We start from the raw sequence: 22,847 nt of genomic DNA, 5'->3' as shown, positions 1-22,847 counted from the left end.
ATATTTTATGATATTACAACATGACTATATTTCAGAAGTGCCTGATTAGCTGTGAAGCACTTTAGCACCTCCTGAGTTTCAGATAGGTGCTACAGAAATGTAATTAATTTCTTAACTCTCACTGACACGCTGTGGCAGCCTTTCTCTGTCATTAACAGTTCCAGCATTATTTTACTGCTCCTCTCTCCATCGTTTCATGTGCATTGTACAAGTAGAACATAGAACATAGAAAAATACAGCGCAGTACAGGCCCTTTGGCCCTCGATGTTGTGCCGATCCAAGCCCACCTAACCTACACTGGCCCACTATCCTCCATATGCCTATCCAATGCCCGTTTAAATGCCCATAAAGAGGGAGAGCTGAAAATGTGTTGCTGGAAAAGCGCAACAGGTCAGGCAGCATCCAAGGAACAGGAGAATCAACGTTTCGAGCCCTTCAGGAAGGGCTGATGCCCGAAACGTCAATTCTCCTGTTCCTTGGATGCTGCCTGACCTGCTGCGCTTTTCCAGCAACACATTTTCAGCTCTGATCTCTAGCATCTGCAGTCCTTACTTTCTCCATAAAGAGGGAGAGTCCACCACTGCTACTGGCAGGGCATTCCATGAACTCACAACTCGCTGAGTAAAGAATCTACCCCTAACATCTGTCCTATACCTACCACCCCTTAATTTAAAGCTATGCCCCCTCGTAATAGCTGACTCCATACGTGGAAAAAAGGTTCTCATTGTCAACCCTATCAAAACCCCTAATCATCTTGTACACCTCAAGTCACCCGTAAACCTTCTTTTCTCCAATGAAAACAGCCCCAAGTGCCTCAGCCTTTCCTCATACGATCTTCCTACCATACCAGGCAACATCCTGGTAAACCTCCTCTGCACCCACTCCAGTGCCTCCACATCCTTCCTATAGTATGGCGACCAAAACTGCACACAATACTCCAGATGCGGCCGCACCAGAGTCTTATACAACTGCAACATGACCTCAGGACTCCGGAACTCAATTCCTCAACCAATAAAAGCCAGTACGCCATATGCCTTCTTCACCGCACTATTTACCTGGGTGGCAACTTTCAGAGATCTGTGTACATGGACACCAAGATCCCTCTGCTCATCCACACTACCAAGTATCCGACCATTAGCCCAGTACCCCATCTTTTTGTTACTCATACCAAAGTGAATCACCTCACACTTACCCACATTGAACTCCATTTGCCACCTTTCTGCCCAGCTCTGCAGCTTATCTATATCCCGCTGTAACCTGACACATCCTTCCTCACTGTCAACAACTCCACCGACTTTCGTATCATCTGCAAACTTGCTCACCCAACCTTCTAGCCCCTCCTCCAGGTCATTTATAAAAATGACAAACAGCAATGGTACCAAAACAGATCCTTGCAGAACACCGCTAGTAACTGCACTCCAAGATGAACCTTTACCATCAACTACTACCCTCTGTCTTCTTCCAGCCAGCCAATTCCTAATCCAAACCTCCAACTCACCCTCAATGCCATACCTCCGTATTTTTTGCAGTAGCCTACCATGGGAACCTTATCAAACGCCTTACTAAAATCCAAATACACCACATCTACCACTTTACCCTCGTCCACCTCCTTAGTCACCTTCTCAAAGAATTGAATAAGGTTTGTGAGGCATGATCTACCCTTCACAAAACCATGCTGACTATCCTTGATCACATTATTCCTATCGAGATGTTCATAAATCCTATCCCTTACAATTCTCTTTAAGACTTTGCCCACAACAGAAGTGAGGCTCACCGGCCTATAGTTACTAGGGTTATCCCTACTCCCCTTCTTGAACAAGGGAACCACATTTGCTATCCTCCAGTCTTCTGGCACTATTCCTGTAGACAACAAGGACATAAAAATCACGGCCAATGGTTCTGCAATCTCCTCCCTTGCTTCCCAGAGAATCCTAGGATAAATGCCAGCAGGCCCAGGGGACTTACCTATTTTCACCCTTTCCAGAATTTCCAACACCTCTTCCCTACATACCTCAAAGCCGTCCATTCTAATTAATTGTGACTCAGTATTCACATCGGCAACAATGTCCTGTTCCTGAGTGAATACTGATGAAAAGTTTTCATTCAGTGTCTCCCCAATCTCTTCAGCCTCCACACGCAACTCCCCACTACTATCCTTGACTGGACCTATTCCTACCCTAGTCATTCTTTTATTCCTGACATACCTATAGAAAGCCTTTGGGTTTTCCCTAATGCTACCAACTAAGGACTTTTCTTGTCCCCTCCTTGCTGCTCTTACCTCTCTCTTCATATCCTTCCTGGCTACCTTATAACTCTCAATCGCTGCAATTGAACCTTCACGCCTCATCTTTACATAGGCTGCCCTCTTCCCTTTAACAAGGGATTCCAATTCCTTATTAAACCATGGCTCCCTCACACGGCCCTTTCCTCCCTGCCTGACAGTTACATACTTATCAAGGACACTCAATAGTTGCTCCTTGAACAAGCTCCACATATCAATTGTGCCCTTGCCTTGAAGCCTACTTTTCCAAGCCACGCATCCTAAGTCATGCCTCACCGTATCATAATTTCCCTGCCCCCAGCTATAACTCTTGCCCTGCAGTGCACACTTATCCCTCTCCATCACTAGAGTAAAAGTCACCGAATTGTGGTCACTGTCCCCAAAGTGCTCACCTACCTCCAATTCTAACACCTGGCCTGGTTCGTTACCCAGAACCAAATCCAGTATGGCCTCACCTCTTGTTGGCCTGTCTATATATTGTGTCAGGAAACACTCCTGCACACATTGGACAAACACCGACCCACCTAACGAACTCAAGCTATAGCTTTCCCAGTCAATATCAGGAAAGTTAAAGGCCCCCATAACAACCATCCTATTACTTTCACTCTTCTCCTGAATCATCCTCGCAATCCTTTCTTCTACGTCTCTCAGACTATTAGGAGGCCTGTAGAAAACTTCTAACAGGGTGACCTCACCTTTCCTATTCCTAACCTCAGCCCAAACTACCTCAGATGGAGAGTCTTCATCCATCGTCCTTTCCACCGCTGTAATACTATCTTTGACAAGCAATGCCACACCTCCCCCTCTTTTAAAAGTAAAAAGGTGTTTTTTTAGGCATTATCATAGGTAAATATCAACAATGACCAATCCATACAAGAAAAAACGCATTACTTTTGCATGTTCAGTTATTAGGAATTAATTGGTCTTTACTTTTCAGACAACCACAAATGTAACACATATATAAAACATTGCAGATGCTGGAAATCTGAATTAAAAATAAAAATCCTTGAAATTTTCAACAGGTCAAGGTGAATTGGTGAAGAGTTCCCTTTTCAGGTCAATGACACCTAATCACTAATAAAAGTTCATATTGATCAGTCAATGTTTAGTACATGCCAAGCAATCACCAGAGGGATAGCTTTACTTTGCAATGCATTCAAATCCCAGGGTTGCTGCAATTATTCACCGGTTTACGCTGTTTACTCTCTCCCCACATTCTAGACATCAGCACCCCAGTCACAGAATCCCTACAGTGCAAAGAGGGGTCATTTGGCCCATTGAGCCTGCCTCAACATTCCAAACTGCATCCTAGCCAGACTCAGCCCCTATCTCTAACCCCGTAACCCTACATTTACCTTGGTTAATCCACCTCACCTACACATCCCTGGACACTATGGGCAATTTAGCATGGGCAATCCACTTAACCTGCATATCTTTGGACTGTGGGAGGAAACCGAGCACCTGGAGGGAAACCACACAGACACAGGAAGAATGTGTAAATTCCACACAACAGTCACCCAAGGATGGAATCAAACTCCGGCTCCTGGTGCAGTAAGACAGCAGTGCCAACCACTGAACAGCCAAAGGTCAGAGTCGAAGACCTCATCTCACTTGAGATTTAAACCTGGGACCTCTCACAGTCCCTACATTGACCCAGTGTGAGAATTATAACCCCTGACCAATGAGTCAATGCTAACAAGCCAGTCTCCTCTTAAGGCAAGGGATTTATTTTTGTCTGATAAATGGTTGACAATGGGACCTAGATTGATGCTTTTCATAAATGGATACACCCAGACTGGATTTAGAATTACAATCAATATTGCTGTTTGTGTGTTGTGCCATGAGACATTGAAATGCCCAGATCAGGGAAATTGCTATTTCCTGCATTCGGTCAGAGGCTCAGGATTAAATTGGGTCCTGAAGAAAGTTAAGATTCTTCATCGCTTTGATGGTGGCAAATTCAATCCTGGCTTTGAAAAGAGAATGAGGTAATTATCTAAGGGGAAAAGATTTCCAGGGCTAGGTAAAAATAGAAAGGAAACAGGCCTAATTAAGTTGCTATTGCGAACAGCTGGCACTGACATGGCGGATACATCGATACACTTCTGTTCTGTAGCCAATTTCTACAAATACCTTCTTCCAGATAAGTTGAAACCTTCTTTATCACAATCACATTAGTTCACCATGACTTGGAGGAGCCAGTGTTGGACTGGGGTGGACAAAGTTAAAAATCTCTCAACACCAGATTATAGTCCAACAGGTTTATTTGGAAGCACTAGCTTTTGGAGTGGTTCTCCTTTATCAGATGGTTGTGGATGATGGAGCAGTGGTCCGAAAGCTGGTATTTCCAAATAAAGCAGCTTGACTATAACCTAATATTCTGGAATATTAGTTCACACAGTTCTTGAAATAAACGAAACAATATAATCTTAATTTTGGTGTCAAATTACCACATATCCTCACCCACCTCTGAGATGCATAAATGCGCAAATATTTGGAGTACACTAAACAGAGATATTTAAGGAAATGACAAAACCTGGGAATATTTGTCTTTTGTATCTGCAGCAACAGCCAGGGTCAGATCAAATTGGTCTTAAAAGCAAGTGACAACTGGGATACTGCTCTAGGCAAAACTTATCTCAACATGAACTCAATTTCACATTTTGAAAGGTGTGGAATTGGAGGAGAATGAATTATTTGCACACATTAACCATAAAGAGTGCTTTACCTCCTGTGCATTATTTAAATGTAATTCGGGGGAGCTATAAACGTCATAATGACACGTCCTGGTTCAATGTCGTTTCAGCACACTTTGTTTCAACTACTAAGGTACATTAGAGAATTTTATGAATTAAAACATTTCCAATAAATAATAGAACTTAAACTTAGTGCCATACAGAGAAAGCTGAAACCTATAGCCTGAAATTACCTCAGTCTGAGAGTTGAAGCTCATGGTCAATGAGAGCTTAAAACAATACGAGAGCAGTAGAGATCTTTCAAGAGAAAAAAATAACAAATGCTTTAAAAAACACCATTCATACTTATATGACATTGGAGCCAATCATTGCCAGATCTAGTGTGACATTTAACGTACCTAAATTAACATAGGATCTGGACCATTTACCTTCTCTAATTAGGATTATTAACTTCTTCTTACCCATAGATCAGTGATGACAAAATACTGAAATTGACCCAGTGCCAGTTTCGTACATTTAATGCTCATTGCAACATTTGCAGCAAATTCAAGTTATTTTTTAATATTCCAAATTGTTAAACTGCACTGACAGTTCTCAATATCCATCAAATCACTAGCCCAGATGGGGAAACAGGTTTAAAATAAAGCAATCATACTTGAAATGAGTGCACTTGTCACACTGAGCACTGTTATGAGGAATACGAGTCAGATCAGTAAGTATTATACACAGGTTTTAGGGGCTTTTCCTTCAGGGAGAGTGGTTATGATATCAGAATGACTAATCTATCACAGTTAACAGAACGTATTTAAAGAACTATACCGGGTTTCCAACTACTCCCTAGTGGGCAACCTTCATGGTTATTAAAGCTTGTAACGCCATGATAATATTAAAGTTATAATCTAAAACCTACATTTTAAAGACTAAAAATCAACATGGCTTCTGAGGGCCACCTGGTACCTTTTATGGGTGAAGAAACTACACTATCTCTAGAGAAAGCAAAGACAGCCTACTTTCTGATTGAGCCACTGTGAATCAGCTGAAAGTAAACAAACCACATTCGACACCTTCAGTGTAATATATGTTAGTTTCACTTTCAAAAAAAACAATGACCAATGGTTGAATAAAATCAAAATGACTGAGGCATGATAATCCAGACTGCTAAATGGGAATTACCACAGCATCTTATTTGGGCCTTGTCCTGACTGTTCATGGGCAGTCACATGATAAAGCAGCACTCATTATCCTTGGTAATGGACATATTCGATGATGTAAAATGGCAATCAAGAGCATTTACAAGAAAAAGCATCAGATTGCTATGCAGCTAATGTACCTATTTGCAACACCCGGAAGAAAGAAAGAAGGGCTCTTTCTTTTAAGTTGATTCACCTGAGAAATCCAACTCTGGCCAGATCCACCACATCAACCTTTGCAGCTGCTGAGGAATGTGTGTGTTTTTAATTCTTTCACACCAGCCAAAGCATAAAAACAACTAAGAAACATTAGTCCTGCACCAAAAAGTGAAGATGTTAACATTTTCTTATAGCAAAGGTACCTAATTTTGTGAGAGAGAAATAGCATAGGTGAGTTAAATGCTTCAGACGTAATGTGAAGTGCATGAGAAATAATCTTCATTTTTGAAGACAAAAGCTTCCTGAGTGATTAAATGGAGTTAATCACTGAGCTGCAGAGGTTTCACTGATTTAGAACAAAAAAAAACGCTGCCCGAAACTACAGAATACTACTCTGGTTTTTGAGCCTGATCAGTTAATTTTTAAGACTTATATAACTTATAAATCTTAATCCTTTTTAATGCAAGTTTATAATAGCGAGTAAGGTGAGGGTTTTTTTTTCATTTAAGTTTACACTGTGATCTCTCTCAATTGACTTTTAATATTCATGATTGGTACTAAGTTATCCCACAGCACTGTTTTTGTGCAGTAAGTCTACGCTAATAGTAGTTTTTGAGCAAAGCATGCTGTGTGTTTGTTTTTAAGTAATTTCTGGCTCTGCAGATTGTTAAAGGGACAGAAATGGCTTTTGGTAGGGTAATGCACTCTTCCTGTCAGATGTGGGAGACCTGGGAGATTTTGAAAGTTCCTGGAGACTACATTTGCAGAAAGAGTTTGGTTGCGAACCCTATTAGACTGCATGGATCAGTTGGAGCAGCAGTTAGAGACAATGAGGAATTTACAAGAGCAAGGAGGTCTGATGGATGGCAGCTTCAGCAGGGTGGAGACATCACAGATACATACAGGTAGATGATTGACTGCTAGAAATGGTAGGAGAGGTAGCCAGGTAGTGCAGGAGTCTCCTGTGGCTATCCCCATCTCAAACTGGTAAGCCATTTTGGATACCATAGGGAGGATAGCCTCACAGTACTCACTGGGGACTATCTAGTCTGGTGCACAGACAGATGTTTCTGCAGCCGTCAGCGAGATATCAGGATGATGTGTTGCCTCCCTTGTGCCAGTGTCAAGGATCTCTCGGAGCAGCTGTAGAATGCTCCGAAAATGGAGTGACCAGCAGGAAGTTATTTTGCAGGTTGAAACCAATGACATAGATAGGGAAAAGGATGGGGTTCACCATAGAGAATATAGGAAATTAGGCAGGGATCTAAAATACAGGCACTTGAGACTGGACTACTGCCGGTTTCATGGGCTAGTAACGGCAAAAATAGAAGGATATAGCAAATGAATATGTGGCTGAGGAGCTGGTGCAGGGGGCAAGGGGTAGAAGTGATTTGTTTAAGAGGGATAGTTTCTACCTGAATTGGGAGGGGACCAATATCCTGGTGGGGAGATTTGCTCGTGCTACTTGGGAGGCTTTAAACTATTAAAGGGGGTGGAGGAAACCAAAGTGATTTGGTTATAATACTGAAAAGTAAAGTATTAGAATAGTGATCACTAGATTCTTTTAAGATTGATTCCTGTGACTCTACTATGTTCAGAGCAAAGTTTACTAATTTATTGGTTTTTGTCATCCTTACAAGGCTTTTGCTATAAAGTTTTCTCTTAAACTGCAGTCTTTCAAGAACGCAGCTCACTACCACCTCTGGCAATTAGGGATGGGTAATAAATATTGGCCAACCACCAATGCTCAAACTGCCATGATTATCCTGTTTTTTTAAAATTCAATTTTTTGGAAAGAACAAATCATAGGGTTTCATAGGAGAGTGGCACAAGCTGAGATGAGGGTAGGAACAGACACAACAGGTGAAGGGTCACCTCCTGTACTCACTGTATGGTTCTATAATATACATTTCAATTAAGAAGCTATAATCAGGCAGGAAAATGAAACTATTTCCTTCCATAATCTCAGTATAACAAAGGCCTTGATTTGTTGCAAAAAGACCTTCTGATAAAGATACTCCAATTCCACTTCTCACTTGGTTCATTTAGCAATAAGTTAGAATAATTTAATTACAGCTGTTTTAGTGAAGTCCCCAGTTGCAAGGGAACCTTTGGAACTCATTTCAGCAAGCACCCCAAGTTCAGATGCAATCCAGTTTCCTTCAATCCTCTCACTACCCCAGGGCCAGGAATCACATGTGCATTCAGACCACGAAGCAATTCTGAATACTCACCCTCACACACTGGTGTCTAACAGTATTCCCAATACCTGCAAACTTTCGATCTTCAAATTCATGCTGGGTCAGGAATTGCTCTTAGCTCTCTGAACACATCTAGATTCAAATCATTCAAGGTGTTAACATATGTTTTCAGTTTGCAGATCTCACTACTCAGCGAACTAGCCAGTTGTAGCAACTCTTTTGAGGTTGTAACATCAGCAGCAAGACACAAGTTGGGTTGCTTCTATTCCATTGTCTTAAAAAGGTTTGCTGTGATTGGGTAGACCCCAGGAAGCTGACACAAGAACCATAACTACATTTTTGACAAGGTTTTTATTGGCAAGTGTTCCATCAGGCTGGCTATTAGGCTGTTTTGTTGAATCATTCATCCTTTTACTCACTGCTGGCAACGTGCTTTTTCGAAAGAATGTCTTGATACTTTCAGGTTTTCCTTGGCTGTATATAATTTCTAATAATTTGGATAGGGAACAAACAAGGTGTAAACATATCCATTTCTTTTCTAACCTGGTTCTTCCTCCCTGCTCTAGGTCCAATAACTGCATCAGTGATCTTTAATCCTTCCTTACAAAGGATGTCTGCAGTGTCCAAGACACAGGAACCACTTGTGACAAGATCCTCAATAATAAGACAGATTTCTCTTGGGTTGATTGTATCTTCCACCAAATGATTTGTGCCATTGTTCATTGATAACCATGGGTGATGTGCCAGAAGACTGGAGGTTGGCAAATGTGGCACCATTATTCAAGAAAAGTGGTAAGAAAAAGCCAGGAAACTACAGACAGATGAACCTTGGATCAGTGATGGGTACGTTGTTGGAAGGGATTCTGAGGATTAGGATTTACATGCACTGGGGAGGCAATAATTGATTAGGGATAATCAACATGACTTTGTGTGTGGGAAATCATGTCTCATTGACTTGATTGAGGTTTTTGAAGACGTGACAAAGAAAATTGATGAAGACAAAGTGGTAAACATTGTTTGTATGTACTTCAGCAAGGCATTCAGCAAGGTTCTGCATGGTAGGCTGGTTAGTAAGGTTAGATCAATGCAATCTGGGGGAGCTAGCCAATTGCATACTAACTTGGTTTAAAGGTAGGAAAGGGTGGTGGTAGACAATTGTTTTTTGGACTGGAGGCCTGTGATCAGTGGTGTGGCACAAGGTGCTGGGTTCAACTGCTTTTGTCATTTATATAAATGATTTGGATGTGAATATAGGATGTAAGATTGGCAAGTTTTCAGATAACACCAAAATAGTGGACAATGGAGAAGGTTATCTCAGACTATCACAGGAGCAGTGGGACAATGGACTGTGGAGTGGCAGAAGGATAATTTAGCTAAATGTGAGGTGTGACATTTTGGTAAGGCAAACCAGGATTGGACTTATACACTTAATGGTAGGGCGCTGGGAAGTGTTGCCGAACAGACACCTTCGGGTGCAGGTTCATCATTCTTTGAAAGTGGAATTGTAGGTAGACAGGGTGGTGAAGGCAGTATTTGGCACATATGCCTTTATTGATCAATACATTGAGTATAGGAGTTAGGATGTCATGTTGTGGCTGTACAAGACATTGGTGAGGCCACTTTTGGAATACTGCTTACAATTCTGGTCACTGTTGTATAGGTAGCAAGTTGTTAAACTTGAGGGTGCAGAAAAGACTTACAAGGATGTTGAATATAGGAAGAGGCTGAATAGGCTGAGGCTTTTTTCCACTGGAGCATCAGAGGCTGAAGGGTAACCTTATAGAGATTTATAAAATCATGAGGGTGAATAGCCAAGGTCTTTTTCCTAGGTTGGGCGAGTCTAAAACTAGAGGGCATAGGTCTAACTTGAGAGAAAATAGATTTAAAAGAGACCAGTTATGGACCAGGCCAGACCACCAAAAACATTTCAAGAAAGTAGCCCAGACCCTAACTTTGCTAGTTGTTTTAAGCAGGTTTAACACGGATATTGCAGGAGGGATGCAGTTGGTCAAACCACTTATTTTTAAGCAAAACAGAATTTATTTACAAGATACCGAATGAAACAAAAACAAAAAAGAACAGAACAATGAATAACTTGGCCTATCTGAAAACTTGACAGATCATCTCTGCTCCAATACTTGCAACAATTCCCATAAACACCTCTAAGCACAATAGGTAAAATCAAACACAGTCTTACAGGAGAGATGTCAGAGAGAGAGGGGATGATTAGCATGGACCTACTTCTTTGGATCCAGCAGCTTTTACTGCCTGACTGCTTTCCATGAATAGGCAGACCATAGAGAAACTGAGCTGGGAGAACTGGCCATTCTCCTTTCATTGTACATGTGCTTTTTTTTAAACTTAAAAGCCTTTTACCTGTTAACCTTAATCAGATTGGCCCTAGAACCCTTCAACACTAGACTTTTCAGAACCTGCACTTTTGTGACCTCCTGAAAAGAAAACCAAAGATGATATAACCTTGTTAAAGGAGCAGCATCATCACAAACCTTCGGGGCAAATTTTTCAGGCAGAGGGTTATGCGTGTATGGAATGAGCTCCCAGAGGTGGTGGTGGAGGCAGGTACAATTACAACATTTACCTGGATGGGTACATGAATAAGAAGGGTTTAGAAGGACATGGACCAAATGCTGGCAAATGGTCAATTTGAGATATCTGGTTGGCACAGATGAGTTGGACCGAAGGGTCTGTTTCCATGTTGGATGACTAGGAGTATGAAAGTTCACACATCCACATCGAAATACGTTGATCATAAATAAAGTAAGGCGAACTCCTAAAATTTGTCTGTTCGACTTCTAATGAACAGTTCATGTTTAAATCACACTGTCATGAATCCCTTTACACCAGTGTACCTGAGATAATGCATTGCAATGACAATACTGAGAGCAAACTCTGATGAGAAGCCCTTGAATAGGAGGTACATGAAGTTAACACTGAAACCTTACTTCACTGTTTGATTAAAACCTGGAGTCAGTAACGATTACAGGAAGCAATACCAGTTTATGACGTTTCATCTTCTCCTTGGAATATCAAAAAAAAATTTAACTGTTGATCAGAAACATAAGGAATTTGAAACAACATGTGACAATCAGTAATGAAGAGGAGGAAGAATTTGGAGTCATCTCAAGGGAAAACCCCACCCAGTACAGTAATACTGTTTGTACCGGATGCCCATTTTAAAGTATGGGAGATGAATTGGATTGGAATGTCTCACTTGCCAAACTTTACTGGTTTTGCCTTCTGAGATGTTGCAAATTCTCCAGAATAGAATCTGTTACTCACAGTTGCCAGGTAATTGCCCTCCCAGCTTCTCTGCAGGCCCAGATCGCCCCGCTGACCCTTCAGATTCTCCACAGCTGCAACCTTTGCTCTGACCTGCAGCAAATCGGCAGGTGGGATACTCTTAATCAGCTGAAGTGCTCTCCACCTATTGGCAGATTTGGAATTAAAGCATGTTAGCTTGAATGTGAAGGAAGGCATTCATTTGTACAGCAGTCTTCAGGGCCTCACTACATGAGGGCCTACAAAACTGCCTGTAAAACAATAAGTGCAATCCTAGTAGGAAACATGATAATCAACTTCTACACAAATGAACACCCAATTAGGAGCAGGGTAAATAATCAAACAAATTTTTAAAAGTGCAATTGTTTGGAGGATAAATACTGACCAGGATAGTGGAGCAAACTCTCCTGCTGTTCTTGACAACAATGTTATACCATCTTTTCCATCCAGCCCAGAAAGCTGATCGGGCCTGGGCTAAATATCATACCTGAAAGACAGTCCCTCCAAAAGTGCATTACATCCTCAGGTGAGGTTCTGTGTTCAAGACTCTAGATTGAAATTTGTACCCACCATATTCGGACCCAGAGCCAAAAGTTCCAGTGAGTCGAGGCTAAGTTAAAAGGAGTCCTCATCACATTGTACTGTAATGTGCACCAATGGATTTGTATTGTAAAAGATCGAACTGAACTCTCAGTTCATAGTTACAAGTTCTACCAAATGAATTTTGAATCAAACATTGTGTTTTTGAACAGGCTAACTAAAAATATCTATAGTATAAATTGGAGAACAAAATATAGTCCATTATCTTCCCACATTGCTTCTTGTTTGATGTCATTTCTAATAATATTTTCATCAGCTCCAAACAGCAAATCAAAATTTCTGTTCCAATCCAACCCATTTTGAACTGGGAAACAGATGTCAAACCTACTTTCATTGTGCTTTCCTTGAGGATAGGTAAATTATAAGCATCTGACTGTGAATTTGCTGCATGAAAAATTAAATTATTGACAAAAAAAACTACAGATGCTGGAATCCAAGGTAGACAAGCAGGAGGCTGAGAGTGCACAGCAAGTTGGGCAGCAGCAGGATGTGACCTCCAAAATATTGATTTCTCCACCTCCTGATGCTGCCCGGCTTGCTGTGTTCTTAAACTCCTGCTTGCCTAAAATTAAGTTATTGAACCATCCATCTCCATGTTTGCGAAACAAACGGTGGCAAATCTATGTGGCAGTAAATTAACCCTCACAGCATGCCCAAACAGGGAAGCTGTAAACTTGGTTAGAATTGCTCCACTCAGACAGTTTCTACATGTTTCTACTTCAATAGGCCTGAATATTAGACTAGCAGTAAAGACAGGGTCAGCTTCTTCTGTACTGCACCATATGCCAAATACCTGTCAATACATATTCCGATACAGCAATTATGGCCAACTGGGTGTAGTATATGGGTACCAAATGGTGTTCTCATTTTTGTGCCTTTTGAGGAGCAAAAACTATTAAACTTCAGAACCCATGTAGAAAGCAAACAAATAAAATTAGTAAAAGTAATGATTAAATGAAAAGCATAAACTTCATCAGAAGAAATCTGACAGTCAGTAAAATGCAATACAACCTTTACATCTTGGTGCTGTTAATTCTGAACACCAGGTTCAATGTCTCATTGCAGTTTTATTGGTGAGAATTTAATTCCTAGGGCTTGTGGTTAATACTGGCTCACACAAGCTTTTCCCAGGACATGTTTGTAAAGAATAGACCATGCTTGACAAATCTAATTCAATTTTGTGAAGAGGTGATTAAAGTAATGGATAGGCAAATATCTGTGGATGACCCATCTTGGAATTACCTGAGCAAAAAGAGACAGAGTAGGTAACTACATATTTGGCAGGATATGATTATTTTCACCTCGTGAAAGATCTGTATTGGGGCCACAACATTTGCTTATGACTTAGGTGATGGAACAGAAAGTCATATATCCAGAACTGCAGATGGCATAAAAATACCTGGTTCTGAAGCTAGATGGAAGCTGGACTCATATCTAACACACACAAAAAAAGAAACAGATGTGGCTAGTGGAAGTCAATCATCTCAGTTCCAGTGTATCACTGCAGGAATTTCTCAGTGTGGTACCCTCGCATAATCCATCTTCAGCTGCTTAGTCAGTGAATTTCCTTCCAACAATTGTACTTGTACACTAATGATTGGACAAGGTTCAGCACTGTTTGTGACTATTTGGATAGGTAGCATTCAGTATATATGCAGTCAGATCTGAGCCAATTGATCCTAATAAATATCTGTGCAACATTATAGTGGGCAATGACAACCTCTAACAAGAGAGGGAATCTAAAAATTGCCCCTCGACATTCAATAACATTACCACGGCTAAACCCTCCATTATCAATATCTTGGGGTTTATCAATGAAAAAAAACTGATCTGGACCTCACACATAAATACTGTGGCTACAAAAACAGATCAGATGCTGGAGGTCTTACAGCTAGTAACTCAACTCCTAACTGCCCTGTGCACTATCTACAAGGCAGAAATTAAGATTATGACAGTATATTCTCCACTTGCCAGGACAAATACAGCTCCAACAACACTTGAAGCTCAACACCATTCCACACAAAGCAGCCCACTGAATTACCACCCTCTTCACCATCTTCAGTATTCACCCATCCACCATGCTGCAAACATGCAGCACTGTGCGCCATCTATAAGATGCAATGCAGTACTTCACTGAAGTCCTTTAAACAGTACCACCAAACCTGTGATTTCCTTTACATAGAAGGACGAAGGCAGAAGATACATGGGTACAAAATCCATGGCAAGTTTCCCTTCAAGCCACACAGCATTTTGACTAAGGAATATATCACCATTCCTTCACTGCTGCTGTGTCAAAATACTCGAACTTCCTTCCAAACCGCATTACAGATACGCCAATATCCCACGGACTGCAGTGTTCAAGGTGGCAACTTCCCACCACCTTCTCAAGATCAACTAGATCTTAGGTAATAAATGCTGGTCATGATTTCCACACCCCATAAATGAATTTTAAAAATTAGTAAATGATATTATTTGATGACCTGAAGGGCAAAATATAGTCAACGGATTTGAATGTAAGCAAGCTTGAGAACACCTATTTTGAATGTAAAAGGAACTGAACAGGGTGCTTTTGAAATTGTAAAAAAGTTTGAAATTCTCGGAGATCCAGAACAATTTATGGGTCTGGGTATACAAATCATGGAAATGGCAATGACAATACAGGTGGCATGCTGTCTAGTTTTGGCAATACAGTGTAATAGCAGAATTTGGCTTATATTATTATTAGTGTTCACTATTGGGTATCCAAATGTAAATTTCTTCACCACAAAGGCTCATCCAAGTCCAAAATATATATATTGGTGAACAAAAGAGTGTAGCTGAGGGTGAAAATCAATCACTTTCTGAATGTTTACTGTTCAGAAGTTTAGGCTCCCTGGAATCTTATTGTGCATTTGTTCCAATTGGAAATATGCATACTGAAACGTATCAGATTTCACGGTATCAGGAAAGAATAAGCGACTTTTACTAATCATTGGTGAAGCTGAAGAGCCCGACATCTAAATAGAAGAAACTGAGCTTCGGGTAGAACTAAAGCCACTAATTTTGTTACATAAAAATCTGGTGTCAAAAAAGGCAAGTCTGACCCAATTTCACCAAAACTGTCGTAGCAATTTTAAAAATAGTTGTAATTAAATTTATTTTTCTTGAGTGGTCAGAAGCAAATAAATCAAAATATGATTTTATTTCAACAAATTAAATTTGAGTCAACTGTAATTACCCAATAAGGCACCCTGCTCTATTCAGGCACTGCTTTTAATGGAAGCCACAAGTAACGAATACACGGCTTTTGACACTGGGAAATGTCAGAAACTGGGAACAAACAAAGCTTTAGAATATAATGGAGGAGCTTAGCAGAACAATGCTTTTGTTCCAGTAGGTTACCGATCTAAAAAGGTTCTCAGACTTAACAATCTTTAAAAATACTTCAGTGCTGCCAAATTAAGCTTGCGAGGACAAACCTTTAGTGCTAATATTTCAAGTTTACAATTACATTTTTGTTAAACCAATTTCCAGAAGGTACTGCATTTTACAGCATAGTCTTTCTTGAGCTCCTTTACTGAAAGCAAGATATACAGTCATATATTAGGAAACATGTTTTAATGTCATTGCGTTCCTCGAATTTCAATAATAGATTTTGCGAATATAATTTTCTTACGGCTTTGCTCTTTGATACATTCTTGAAGTTTAGATAATATCCTGTATTTGGCATGTTAATATGAAATAAATCTGATGAAGTAAACTAGCCTGCAAGTACCGAACTGATAAAGATGACAAAGAACATGGTTGGCATTCTATATATTATGTGCAATATACAATTGATTCAAGGGTTACTTGTTCAACCAGAGCATACAAAATGCACACAGTGAAATTGAAAGGAGGTTGCAATTCATGTGTTGAATCTAATCTATAAAAAGTGAACCTACTTATGAACATGAGGAAACATGCTGAGGAAACTCCACAGCTGTAACGCAAGCATAAAATACACTGCCCTGAAGCTTGCAATCTGGATTGGAACCCAGACCAGATAAATAGTTGACTACTTTCTTAAGATCTATAACCCCAAAAGCAGTCCAGCAAACCATACTGACAGTATAAGAATGGGTTATCGCAGAACACATTCTGACAGCAATAATAGTACTATTCTAGAAAGTAAAAACAAATTAAACATTCCAAAGCCTTTTTGACAATTGAGAGCAAGCAAGCAAGCATGTAAAGGTAAGTGGAAGAGAGAATATGGTGCCAGGTGGTGGAGGGGGTAGGATAACAAGTGGTAAAGGGTAGGTGGTAAGTAGGTGGAGGATGTTGGGTGGCAGATGAGTGATGGGATACTGGTGGCATGTGTGTGGATAAGGTCATGGGTAGCTAACTGGGTAAGGTGTCTTGAGTGTGTGGCAATACAAACGGCAGATCAGTGAGGTGATATGGTGGCAGGTAGGTGAGAGGTCACAGTGCCAGGTTAGTGACAAGTACAGAAGTGAAAGTCAAGAGGAATGGGTGGGTGGAGTCAGTAGGCAGACTTGTTTTTGGGGGGGGGGGGGGGGGAGGTTGCTTTAAAAGGTAGCAGCTTGCAACATGGAGGCGGCAGTGGTTGGGGTGGGTGGGTGGGTGGGAATCTGATGTCTGTGGCTCGGGGGGGGTCAGCGGGTCAGGTGTTGGGGTCAGTGAGAATGATCATCAGTCAGGTTTAGAGTGTGCCAAGAGCAAGATCAGGTCTGAATCTCTCAAGCATTTCCTGTTTGAGCATTAAAGGTAGAACCTGCTGAAGAGTCTGACTGTAACTCAGAGTTGGGGACATTTTTGAAGCATTCCAGATGGCACTTAATTGTCTATTAGAAGGTAAAGCTGCCAAATTACAGCAAAGACTATGTATCTGGAGCTCTGAGAGACCTACAACTTCCAGAACAAATTCAGTTTTCAACCATCCAGAAACTGGAAGATCTGGGCAAACATAAAAATTACATCACAAGTTTTAAATTGGAGAACACAATTACCACATTTTGCTGATAATGATGCTAAGTCAGTTACCTTTGATAAATGGACTGCAATGTGTCCTCAAATTTACGCAGGATCTTGGGTGGATTCGGCCATTTTACATGTTTCCCATAATTCTTCATGCTTCCAACGTTTTGGAAGCGTCTGCCCACCTCCAAGATATAAGACTTCACTTTGTACCTTCTGTAGTGTTTTATAATAATGTAGGCAGCTCTTGTGCGTTTGTAGCGAATTCGAGCAATGGTACCCCTCCAGACCTATAAAAGAAATTAGTTGTTTTAATTACAGGGAAGGGACTAGAAATACAGTACACCAAAATACCCAAATAAAAGTTAAAACTGTGCAAGTATTTATAATCCTTAAGTAGTTTAAGCCACATACCTACAAATATCTTTCCTTCTGAATTTGATATGACTGTCTTATTAAGCACTGCTTAACAGTGCATTTTTGATTACCTATATCGTGTGCACTATCTACAATCTTTACTTGGACTCTCCAGTTCACTTATAAATTATACTTAACATTGTTAGAAACTGCTTGATTCAGGTAGGTTCAAATTTCTCCACATAACTCACTTTAGTCGGTTATACCACACCATTTCATCATTGATAAAACTAAGATAGCCAGATTTCATAGAATCATAGAATCCCTACAGCTTGGAAGCAAGCAAATCAGCCCAAGTCCACACCTTCCCTCCAAATATCTCAGCCCATTACCCTATCTCTGTAACCCTGCATTTCCATGGCTAACCCACCCAGCCTGCACATCCCTGGACACTATAGGCAATTTAGCATGGCCAATCCATCTAACCGCACATTTTAGGACGGTGGAAGGAAATCCAGAGAAAACCCACGCAGGCATGGGGAGAACATGCCAACTCCACACAAAGTTACCCGAGGTTGGAATTAAACTCAGGGTGCTCGTGCTGAGAGGCAGCAGTGCTAACCATTGAGCCGATGCAACGTTTTTAAGATCCTCGAGAAGACTCTCTACATTAACACAGCTGAACTTTTAACATCAAATAAAAAACCCACATTCTTCCCATGGTTAAGATTAGGAAATCCGATCAAAGAAATCAGTGGCTTGACACTGGTGAAAGTGTCTGGTGAATCTGCTGGAGATTAGAGTCGAGAGTGTGGTGCTGGAAAAGCACAGCAGGTCAGGCAGCATCCAAGGAGCAGGAAAATCAACTTTTCGGACAAGAGCCCTTTATCAGGAATGATGCTAGGAGCCTTGAGGGTGGAGAGATAAATGGAAGGGGGATGGGGCTGGTGGAGGGAAGGTAGCCGAGAGTGCAGTTGGTGGATGGAGGTGATCGTAAAGATGATAGGTCGAGGGGAGGATTGAGCAGATAGGCAGGAAGGAAGATTGACAGGTAGGACAGGATCATGAGGGCGGTGCTGAACTGAAAGGTTGGATCTGGGATAAGGTTGTGGGGTAGGGTGGGGGGGGGGCGCGGTGGAGGGAAATGAGGAAACTGGTGAAATCCACATTGATGCCCTGGGGTTGGCGGAAGATGAAGTGTTCTTTCTCTAGGCGTCGGGTGGCCCAGGACCTGCATGTCCTCGGCGGAATCGGAGAGGGAGTTGAAGTGTTCAGCCACGGTGGGGTGGGGCTGGTTGGTGCAGGTATCCCAGAGATGTTCTCTACAGCGCTCTGCGAGTAGGCATCCTGTCTCCCCAATGGGGAGCGACCGCATCATGACCGATTGATACAGTAAATGACATGTTTGGAAGTACAGGGTGAAACTTTAATGGATGTGGAAGGCTCCTTTGGGGCCTTGGATGGAGATGTCTATGCCCATACCTTCTCCCTCATCTCCGTCCAAGGCCCCAAAGGAGCCTTCCACATCCAAAGTTTCACCTGCACTTCCAAACATGTCATTTATTGTATTTGTTGCTCCCGATGTGGTTTCCTCTGCATTAGGGAGACAGGACACCTACTCGCAGAGCACTTCAGAGAACATTTCTGGGACACCTGCACCAACCCAGTGGCTGAACACTTCAACTCCCTCTTCCACTCCACCAAGGTCATGCAGGTCCTGGGCCTCCTCCGTTGCCACTCCCTTACCACGTGACACCTGGAAGAAGAATGCCTCATTTTCTGCCTTGGATCTTCCAACTCCATGACATCAATGTGGATTTCACCAGTTTCCTCATTTCCCCTCCACCTACCTTATTCCAGTTCCAACCTTCCAGCTCAGCACCATCCTCATGACCCGTCCCACCTGTCCATCATCCTTCCCATCCATCTACTCAAACCTCCCCTCCAACCTATCACCATTACCCCCACCTCCATCCATCTGTTGTATTCTCAGCTACCTTCCCCACTAGCCCCATCCCCCTCCCATTTATCTCTCCATCCTGGAGGCTCCCAGCCTCATTCCTGATGAAGGGCTTTTGCCCGAAATGTCGATTTTCCTGCTTCTTGGATACTGCCTGACTTGCTGTGCTTTTTCAGCACGACATTCTCGACACTGAACTACCTGCTCAAAGTGTAAACTCACTAAATTCTGTCAAATCCCACTCACTTTATTCACAATTGCTACCTTGACCTCAGGCACTAGATTGACAATTCCCACCCCTTGCCCTTCTGCATTTCCCTCTCGTCTATCCATTCACTTGCAGACAAAATTCTTGCGACTCATAACCTTGAATGGATGCATGCTCTGACAAGCAAACTCAGGTGGAAGCTTGGATGACAGACTATGAGATCATAGCCCTTACTGACATCTCCAAGCCTGCTAACATTTTTCAATTGTTTGTTTTCTTTTGAGGCATCATTGACAAAGCTCACATGTGCTGCTCAACTCTAAACTTTCAAAATGGGCTGGTGAACTGTCTTAGAGTCCTAGAGATGTATAGCATGGAAACAGACCCTTCAGTCCAAATCGTCCATGCCGACCAGATATCAGAAATAATCTAGTCCCATTTGCCAGCATTTGGCTCATATCCCTCTACACCCTTCCTATTAATATCCTCACCCAGATGTCTTTTAAGTGTTGTAATTATACCAGCCTCCACCACCTCCTCTGGCAGCTCATTCCAGACACACACCACCCTCTGTGTGAAATAGTTTCCTCTTACGTCCCTTTTACATCTTTTTCCTCTCACCCTAAACATATGCCCTCTAGATTTGGACTCCCCACCCCAGGGAAAAGACCTTGTCTATTTATCCTATCCATTCCCCTCATGAGTTTATAAACCTCTATAAGGTCGACCCTCAGCCTCCGATGCTCCAGGGAAAACAGCCTCAGCATTTTCAGCCATTCCCTATATCTCAAATTCTTCAATCCAGGCAACATCCTTGTAAATCTTTTCTGAACCTTTTCAAGTTTCACAACATCTTTCCTATAGCAGGGAGACCAGAACTGCATGCAGTATTCAAAAAGTGGCCTAACCAATGTCCTGTACAGCCACAACATGACCTCCCAACTCCTACACTCAATGCACCAACCAATAAAGGAAAGCATATCAAACACCTTTTTCACCATCCTGTCTACCTGGGACTCCACATTCAAGGATCTGTGAACCAGCATTCCAAGGTCTCTTCATTCTGCAACACTGCCCAGGCCCTTACCATTAAGTGTATAAGTCGTGCTCTGATTTGCCCTTCCAAAATGGAGAATATCACATTTATCTAAATTAAACTCTATCTGCCACTCCTTGGCTCATCTGATCAAGATCGCGTTGCACTCTGAAGTAACCTTCTTTGCTGTCCACTACTCCTCCAATTTTGGTGTCACCTGCAAACTTATTAACCATACCTCTTATATTCACATCCAAATCATTTATATAAAATGATGAAAAGCAGTAGACCAGTACTGATCCCTATGGTGCACCATCGGTCATAAGCCTCCAGTCTGACAAGCAACCCTCCACCTCAACTCTCGGTCTCCTAACTTCAAGGCAGTTTTATATCCAAATGACTAGTTCTCCTTGTATTCAATGTAACATAACCTTACTACAGTTTACCTTGAGGAACCTTGTCGAGCGCCTTACTGAAGTCCATATGGATCACGTCCACCATTCTGCCCTCATCAATCCTCTTCATTACTTCCTCAAAAGCTCAATCGAATTAGTGAGACAAAACTTCAGAGGCATAAAGCCATATCGACTATCTTTAATCAGTCCTTGCCTTTTCAAATAGATGTAAATCCCATCCCTCATGATTTTCTCCAACAACTTACGCACCACCCATATCAGACTCACTGGTCTATAGTTCCCTGCCTTTTCCTTACCTCCTTTCTTAAAAAGTGACACCACATTAGCCAAACTCCAGTCTTCTGGCACTTTACCTGTGGCTATCGATGGTATAACTATCTCAGCAAGGAACCTAGCAATCACCTCCCTTGTTTCCCACACAGTTCCAGGGTACACCTGATCAGGTCCCGGAGATTTATGTACCTTTATGAGTTTTAAGACGTCCAGACACTTTTGTCCTCTGAAATATGGACTTTTTACAAGATGCTGCTATTTATTTCCCCATGGTCTCTATCTTCCATACCCTGCTCCACAATAAACACTGATGTAAAATACTTATTTAGTATCTCCCCCATCTCCTGCAGTTCCATACATAAGCAGCCTTAATGATCTTTAAGGGGCCCTACCCTCTCCCTAATTACTCTTGTCCTTAATCCATTTGTAGAATCCCTTTGAATTCTCATTAATCCTATTTGCCAAAGCAATTTCATGTTCCCTTTCTGCTCTCCTGATTTCCCTGTTAAGTATACTCCTATTGCCTTTGTACACCTCTAGGGATTCACTTGATCCCTGCTGTCTGTACCCAAAATATGCTTCCTTCTTATTCTTAACCAAGGCCTTAATTTGTCTAGTCATCTAGCATTCCCTGCACCTACCAGCCTTGCCCTTCACCCTAACAGAAACATATTGTCTTTGCACTCTCATTATCTCATTTTTGAAGGATACCCATTTTCCAGCTGTGCCTATAACTGAATATCCATCCCCAGTTAACATTTTAAAGTTCTTGCCTAATACCATCAAAACTGGCCTTCCTCCAATTGGTCTTCCGTCACCATTTTAAAACTAATAGAATTATAGTCACTGGCCCCAAACTGCTACCCCACTGACACCTAAATCACTTGTCCTGCCTTACTCCCCAACAGGAGGTCAAGTTTTGTACATTGTCTAGAAGGTACAATCACATACTGAATCAGAAAATTTTGTTGCACACACTTAACAGATTTCTCTCCATCTAAACCCTTAACATTATGGCAGTTCCAGTCTGGAAGGTTAATATTCCCTATCATAACCACCCTCTTATTCTTATAGATAATTCAGATCTGCTTGAACTAATTCACGTGCCTCTATCACAATACCACACGATCTCTTCCTGCCCGTCTAACCATTAACTCATTTGAGTTACCCACAATCATTCCCTTGAATCCACCATTTCCCATGACCTTGCA

The 22,847-nt window shown here is 41.6% G+C and overlaps 1 protein-coding gene and 1 pseudogene across 2 annotated transcripts in view; both read right to left on the bottom strand.

Moving 5' to 3' along the window:
- Positions 1 to 22,847, bottom strand: part of myo1d (myosin 1D) — a 545,704-nt gene that overhangs the window by 207,654 nt on the left and 315,203 nt on the right. For both annotated transcript variants that reach the window (XM_072561832.1, XM_072561833.1), the window contains exons 17-18: positions 17,453 to 17,676; positions 11,828 to 11,972 (exon numbers count right to left, since the gene is read on the bottom strand). In XM_072561832.1, coding sequence (XP_072417933.1) covers positions 11,828 to 11,972; positions 17,453 to 17,676 — 369 coding nt within the window. The remainder of the gene's footprint in view (positions 1 to 11,827; positions 11,973 to 17,452; positions 17,677 to 22,847) is intronic.
- LOC140465516 (uridine 5'-monophosphate synthase pseudogene) lies at positions 8,383 to 9,304 on the bottom strand (annotated as a pseudogene).

This window comes from Chiloscyllium punctatum, chromosome 42, assembly GCF_047496795.1.
Source record: "Chiloscyllium punctatum isolate Juve2018m chromosome 42, sChiPun1.3, whole genome shotgun sequence".
NCBI classification, from domain to species: domain Eukaryota; kingdom Metazoa; phylum Chordata; class Chondrichthyes; order Orectolobiformes; family Hemiscylliidae; genus Chiloscyllium; species Chiloscyllium punctatum.
This window is presented reverse-complemented; position numbering and strand designations above follow the sequence as displayed.